This window comes from Microtus ochrogaster, chromosome 18, assembly GCF_000317375.1.
Source record: "Microtus ochrogaster isolate Prairie Vole_2 chromosome 18, MicOch1.0, whole genome shotgun sequence".
Taxonomy (NCBI): Eukaryota; Metazoa; Chordata; class Mammalia; order Rodentia; family Cricetidae; genus Microtus; species Microtus ochrogaster.
Window position 1 is genome coordinate 21,934,479 of NC_022020.1, and position 7,809 is coordinate 21,942,287.

General features: G+C 42.7%; 1 protein-coding gene across 1 annotated transcript; it reads left to right on the forward strand.

Annotated features, from left to right (window-relative positions):
• Nucleotides 1-133: 133 nt before the first annotated feature.
• Nucleotides 134-1,013, forward strand: LOC101998144 (ubiquitin-conjugating enzyme E2 S-like). Its single transcript, XM_005355892.2, has one exon. It carries the CDS (start codon nt 205-207, stop codon nt 871-873), a length of 669 nt encoding a protein of 222 aa, XP_005355949.1. The 5' UTR covers nt 134-204; the 3' UTR covers nt 874-1,013.
• Nucleotides 1,014-7,809: the final 6,796 nt, after the last annotated feature.

Sequence of the window (7,809 nt, forward strand, 5' to 3'; positions counted from 1 at the left end):
GCGCGCGGCCGGCTTAGTGCGGCTGGGCAGGCGTGACGTTGTGAGCGTTTTCGTAGCGGTTGTCGTAGTTAGCGTGTAGCGGAGCGGGCCCTCGGGGAGCCTCGCTAGGGCCACAGCGGCCGGCAGTTGGGCCCCCCGCCCCGGCCGGCGGTCCAAGGAGTGCAGGAAGGGGGCCGGGGGACCCGCCCCCGGACGGCCGAAGTCATGAACTCGAACGTCGAGAATCTGCCTCCGCACATCATCCGCCTAGTGTACAAGGAGGTGACAACACTGACGGCCGACCCACCTGATGGCATTAAAGTCTTCCCCAATGAGGAGGATCTCACGGACCTGCAGGTTACCATCGAGGGCCCTGAGGGCACCCCCTATGCTGGAGGTCTGTTCCGTATGAAGCTCCTACTGGGCAAGGATTTCCCTGCCTCTCCACCCAAGGGCTACTTCCTGACCAAGATCTTCCACCCAAATGTGGGGGCCAATGGTGAGATCTGTGTCAATGTGCTCAAGAGGGACTGGACGGCTGAGTTGGGCATCCGACATGTGTTGCTGACCATCAAATGCCTGCTGATCCACCCTAACCCAGAGTCTGCACTCAACGAGGAGGCTGGCCGCCTGCTCATGGAGAACTATAAAGAGTACGCTGCTCGGGCTCGACTGCTCACAGAGATCCATGGGGGTGCAGGTGGCACCAGCAGTGGGAGGGCTGAAGCTACCCGGGGCGTGGGAAGTGGGGCTACAGCCTCCACTGACCCTATGACCCTAGGAGTCCTGGGAGGAGCCGAGAGTCCCATGGCCAAGAAACACGCAGGCGAGAGAGATAAGAAGTTGGCAGCCAAGAAAAAGTTGGATAAGAAGCGGGCACTAAGGCGACTGTAGTGGGCTCTTCTCCTTTCTTCTTTCTGTTCTATCCCCTCCCACTCTGTCTCTAAGTTATTTAAATTATGGCTGGGGTGGGGGAGGGAATAGGGGGGCACCAGAACCTGGATTTGGTTTTCTAAATAAAAATTGGAAAAGAGTTTCTGTGCCTGAAGATGTCTAACCCTCTGCCTATATTGTGGCAGAGAGCAGCTCACGTTCTTATTTTGATGCCAGTCATGCAAAGCCACCAAAGCTGTAGCCCCAAATTAAAATTGGAATCACTTTTACCCTGTGGAATGGATTTAGATCTAAACTGGAGCAATCTTCATCTGTTCCCTCTACAACAGTGGTTATCAACCTTCCTAATGCTACAACCCTTGCCCAACCATAAAACTTTTTTCATTACTGCATCATAACTAACTTTATTACTGTTACAAATCACAATGTAAATAGTTTTGGAAATAAAGGTGAGTTGTGACCCCCCCCCAAAAAAAGAAGCTACAGCTAATGGGCCAAACAGTGATTTAATTGGGTCTAAGCTAGCTGGGCAGCCAAGACAAACAAACGGGCCCTCCTACATGTCTCCATCTTAGATTTGAAAGTCATCTAATAGTAAACTCAAAGTAGATCCATTCCTGTCTATGATTAAATCTCTGTTTCTCAAAGATTAAACTATGACCTACCTGTAACCTTAACTAGGAAAGGTTCTGTACTACCTGCTCCAGGAAATAGCAGCCATGTCTTTGTTTCAAAGGCTGTTATTACCACTTTGTTAGGACCATGTTGTTAGTACTACCTTGCTATTACTACCTTATTAGGACCACATTGCAACCATGTGTTTCTTTCAGGAGGTTGTTATGACCAACTTGTTATACTTATGTTATGCATATGTTACTCTGCCTATTTGCCTGCCTATTGCTTTGGAAACTCCCAACTCCTGATCTATAAAAAACACTTACCTTCTCCATGTCCAATGCTGATATCTTGAACCCCACCTTAAGGGAGAGGCAGCCTGTGTACACAAATTTCAAAACTCTTGCTTTATTTAATTGGTTAATTAATTTGGCTATGATTATTTGGAGTGATGGTCCTCCTCCTCAAATCTGTGGGACTAACAAGACAACAGGAAGGACGCTCATATGAACTCATTGAGATTGTGACACCCTCACGAGACCTGCACAGGCTCAAATTAGACAAAATCCCAGCAGAGAAAAGGGGATATAGGCAAGAAGTCCCATCCATAATCAGGAAGCTATTTGCAATTAATACCTGCTGGGAGAGAAAATATCCATTTTCACTTTGCAAAATTATAGTAGTAGGTTCAAGTTATACTATTGAGCTATAGTAATAAATGCAGCATGATGCCGGTATAAAATATCTTTTGATCAATGAATTAAAATTTAAAGTCCCCACATAAACTCATACGTCAGTAACCACTGATTTCACAGGGAAGTGATTTCCAGCATTAACACTGAGTTCTCGGTGGATGCAGACTTATTCATATAACATGCTGATTTCCAATACTTACCCCGAAGGTTGATAATGAACACAATTCTTTTGAATTACCTCCCATAGCTCATGCCCTTATACTGCAACACTCCCCAGTAGCATCTGGGTGCTCCGTGGTTTCCTTAACTGGAGATGACTCCTGAGGGTTTAATTCAGCAATGCACAGGACCCCAAGAATCTGGCTAAGTGACTGGGGAGGTGACTCATTCAGGAAAGTGCTTCCTGTACAAGTGTGGGAACCTGAGGTTGATTCCCCAGCACTCAGGTGAAGAAGCCAGGCAGAGGCAAAATGATTCCTTCAGTTTGCTGGGAGTCTAGCCTGTTCCAGGGACTCCGTGTTCGTGAGAGACCCTGCCTCAGAAGAAAAAAATCGAAGATAGTCATTGAGGAAAGACAAGACACAACCTCAACCTCTGCATTTCACACAGCACGAGAGTGAGAGCGTGACAGGAGGGGCAAAGAGAATTTCATTGCATCTGGGAGGGTTGACACTCAGCACCAGCATGGGAAAGGTTTCCTAGGGAGGAAAGGAAGGGTTTTTCTTGTTACCCATCTGAAGAAAGCCTTTCCTATGTGAAGGCCCATTTCCTACCAATGCTTCAACTTGATTTCACTCCAAATCTTACTCACTTCCCTGTCTCATCCCCAATGTTAACATTTTCTAAGAAAATACACAAACCAAGCTCTCAACTGTGACCTTGACTCACCCTTGAAATATTTATATCCAGGATTAGTCACGGCCACATTTGAAGGGCACTTAGCCTACAACAAATACAAAGATTCTTGCTTCTTGATGATTGATATGGTCAGTCTTCTAAAAGTTGACAATTAGTGTTGGTCATAAATGGGGATTTCTCCACCGGATTTTTTTTTTGTTATTGTCATTTTGTTTTGGTTTTGAGGCCCATTTATTTTTCTATTAATGTGTGGGAAATTGAACTGATGGTTCACGGTATGCTATTTGTTTATTGTTTTACTATGTTTCTGCATGTGTGGTCCACCACATTTTGCTGTATGCTTCCCTTTCTATGGTCCAAGCTTCTGTTTTCTTTCCATTTCTAAGCCTTCAGTAAAACCCACATTATAAAATACCCTCCACCCCAAAGGTTCCTCTATCGCACCTGGCTACTTAGCACTGACATCAGTCAGGGCTGGCTCTGGACCCTCAGCTGGGCTGTTGTGCCAAATGACTATGGATATTTGCTTAGTATTCTGCTATTGTAAAGAAACCAAAGCCTGCGGTCACTTAAGGATGGGTGATTGAGAAAAGAATTGGACCTGTAAAACCCAGTCAGTGTGAGAACGTTTCCACAATGCCACAGAACTATATGCCTACCACATAAAAATTGCCTTATCTCAATAAGAGGCTGAGAAAGAGACAATGCGCTCAAGTTCACGGTGCTCATTGCAGGAAACTGTGTAACCCAGACCCCTGGCTTCTAGGCAGTCCAGTGTTACATTATACTCTGTGGCTCTCAAGTCCTGCTCTGACGTTCTACATATCCCACCATGCTACCCACTTCAAAACCTTACAAGTTAGCTCTACACGTGCAACCAAAATTATAGGTCCGTGTAAATGGGATGTACACCGAAGGAAGATACTCCCTCCTCTTTATGTCAGGAATTGGCCATCTTACTCATCTGCCAGCCCCTGAAGCAGGTGAACACTAGTCTACAGAGAGCACAGGAACTCAGCACTCTGCCTTACCGGCCTCTTCCAATGTCTCCAGTGTTGCCCTGTGGAAGTTCGGGAGCCTTGGCTCAGGGCAGCACTGCTCCCGCATCAAGTCTCCTTGCTTTCATTCTTGACGCCATATCCTTGCCCCCTCTGCACAGCCTCGCTCTCAGACTTCCCACTCTACTTCACAGGACTCTAGATGAGTCTTTAGGAGCAAAGTGTCCTCCCTGCCTTTGCTGGTGAGTGACCTCCTTGGCTGTCACTCTGAAGCCATCTCTAGTTGGCGTGTGCTTAAAGTTGGGTTTTGTTTTTATGTCTCTGCTTCCTGGGAGTCTCCATTTCTAAAGGCTGCTGCATGTTTAAAAACTCTACACCTAGTCCTTTCTCACACCCGGGCCTTTCTCCTTAGTTCTCTGTTGCCTGCAAGAATACAGAATCCTGCAAATATATCAAACAATGTTCTTCTAAAACTCCATTCCTTGACTATCTCTAACCCTCTTCACTCAGTTGCTGTTATAAGAAATCATAAACATAAGCGTTTTAAAAAATCTATCAGCATATAATTATGGAAGAAAGTGAAAAATGAGAGACAAATCATTGTACATGTGACAGAGAAGTAATGTCTAGGACACATAAAGACCAAAAAACTAAATAAAAAGAAATAAAATACCCAACCAATAGATGAGCTAATAAAACAAACACACAGGTTTCAAAAGGTCAATAAGAATTTAAAAAATCATACACATCCTCAACCACCACAAAAAAGCAGACTACAAACTACATTGAACCAGGCATGGTAGCAAACAGCTTTAATCCAGCTGAGGCAGTTGGGTCTCTGAGTCTGTTCCTACAACAGCAAGTCCAACACTTTGGGCATGGTGGGTTCCTTAGTCGAACGACTAACAGTAGTTTTCTATGTTTTGCTGTGTTATTAAAGATGATCATTGGAGATAAAATATTCGCACTGGCTATGGAAATGAGGGCGCAGCAAGGAAAGAATGGTGTCATAGTACTGGCATGCTTCGCTGCCCTTGAAGATGAACTTAGAAAGTCGGTTTGAGACACCGTTCCGTTTCTCTCACTTCATCTGGCACAATTCCTGACACATAGCCGTCTAGAGAGTGTGTTTTGGATGAGTGTGAATAAGTGAAGAAACACAAAAGCTTTAGAGGCCACTTACTTGTGTGTCTCAGAGACTTTGGAATGTGAAAGTTAGTTACATTGCCCAGGTTCAGTTACAACCTAAACAAAACATAAAACTTGAGTTTCTGGTTTGCTAGACTACATCACATCACACACCTCCATGACCTTTTCCATCTGAGAAACATCCTCCTTTTCCTGATATGCCAAGTTTGGCAGTTCATCATTAATTCGAAAAGGGTCCAAAGACTCAGAGTCTAAGCTGGAAGTTAGCCAGTGATGCACCACTGCTAAGAAATATCCTTTCCTGGTTATATTGCATACTGCCGTGATGAAACAATGGAAAGAAAACAGTGTAAGAGAGGAAAGACAGCTTGGCTTAAAGTTTAGGAGGACACAGTCCATCGCGATGGTCTAGGCATGGTAGCAGAGCTCAAGACTGCTCACTCCCATCTGGGCTGATCAAGAAGCAGAGAGAGGTGATTGGTGATCTTCACACACACACTGTTTTACTTGGCATAGAGCACCCACATGCAAGGTTGACCTTCTGTCCTCAGTTAAACCTCTCTGGAAATGCCCTTGAAGACATACACAGGGCTATGTCGCCTCGGTGATCCCAAATCCTGTCCAGTTAGCAATGAAAATTAACTATAACATCACAAGCCTCTGTTGACCTGAAAGCTTCGCCAAAGAAATATTTCTCCCCTATTTCTCTAGCCCCCTTTCCTGATGACTGCCTTGTTTATAGCTGGTATGTATATGGGGACCTAGGACGTCTATGGGCAAAGATGTAACTCCATATGTTACAGTGAACCTATTCTATAGCATCACAGCTGCATTGGCTTAGCCCAGTGTACCTACACAATGTCCGAGAAAGCACTTGTGCTTGCTTCTGGTGGTAGTATAAACTTTCGATCTTTCTGGGAGATACTTGGGTGAAAGGCTTGAAAACTGATTTTATTTTCTGTCCTTTTCTATATATTTTCATTTTAAGAAACAGCCTAACTTCCCTCCCCACAAATGGACACAAAGAATATTTATGTACACTAATATGTTCATTGTAAAATTATTCATAATTAATGATTGGAAATAATTAAAGATCTATCAATGAGGTACTAGTAGTCAAGTTGTGGAATAGTAAAAAAAAATCAGAATACTGAAGAGACATTTTAAAAAAGAAAGAGATTTATAACCTGGCATGGGGAAATCTTCTCAATGTGTTGCAAAGCTAAAAAAAATAACGACAAAAGGCACACTGCATTTCATGCATCTTAAATGAGCTGACTTTTGAAGATAAAATCATAAGATAATATATGTCATCAGGGAGATTTGCAAGACATAGAGCTCATCCCTTGGCTATGTGATTTGGGTGATATTTTCTTCTTTGAACATTTGAACTTTTTTTTCAGTTGCATTTTGTTTTTCTAGCTAGAAAAAGAAAGAGGAAAACCCTGTTTCTGAAAATATAACAACAGTTGCTATGCAAATTCTGGAAATGAGGAAGGTTAATGTGAGCATTTGGTAAGAGACCAGAACACAAAGCATTTTTCTCCTAGAGGAAATTGTAAGCTGAGAAGGAGGGAGCAACCCCTGATAACTTTATTGCAATTAATTCCTTCATATTTCATGTCCACAAGGTAACAGTGGCCACATAAAAGTCAGTGACAATGACATCTTCAATGCCAAGATTCCACTGATGCATGCATCTGGCTCTCCTCAGATGCTTCTTCAGCCATTGTGTTATAGAAATGAATACAGGACCATGAGTATTGAACAAAAGAATATTTTAAAAGTGAATTTAATTAGTTTGCTTAGAGTTAAAGTTTCTTTTTAAAGGCTCCCATTCATGAATACAGCGAGGTTTGAAAAAGGCTTCTCCATTTTCCCTAAGTCTGTATATCCCAATATGTATTTTTCTACTTATCAGCTGAGACCTCTTTTTGCAAATTCAGTTCTTGAACTGAATTTGGCCTGCAAAATAGAAGGATGCAATCAAATTTAGTTTTGTATAGATGATTCCATAGGCTTAAAAGTCAACATGAAAATATATGTAAAAATTCCAGACTTTTTTTTTAAAGAGTAAAAAAAAAATCTCCTTGAACTTAAAACCACTGGGAGATTACAGGTTTACAAAGTGAGGTAGCTCAGGTGTCTACATGTGTGACATATGACAGACAATGGCAGACACGAACCTCATTCGTCCTTAGGCTGCTAAAAATCAAATAGTCCAGGAGACTGAGAAAGTGCAGTTAAGGATTCATTCAACAATAAGCTTCATATTGACACTCTGCAGATAATCACTCAGGGACTCCAGTTCAGTTTACATTGGCCAACCCTCCCACTGTTATTACTGCCATGGCAACCACAAAATTACAGCTTTAGACCTTATCTAGTAACATGATGCCTTTACTACTGAATAACAAACCCGATGGTCTGTTTATTCAGAACTCTGACATTCAGAAATACTGATGAGTTTTGTTCCAAGTATTGTTCCATTATTTGACAACATTGCCCTGCATATAATGTCTTAACTATGATAAGATTAGACTCTAAAACCTGGAGATTTTCTATTTAGTTCTAGAACAAAAATTTATAAGAATCTTGGTGTTGTCCTGGAACTCTTACCA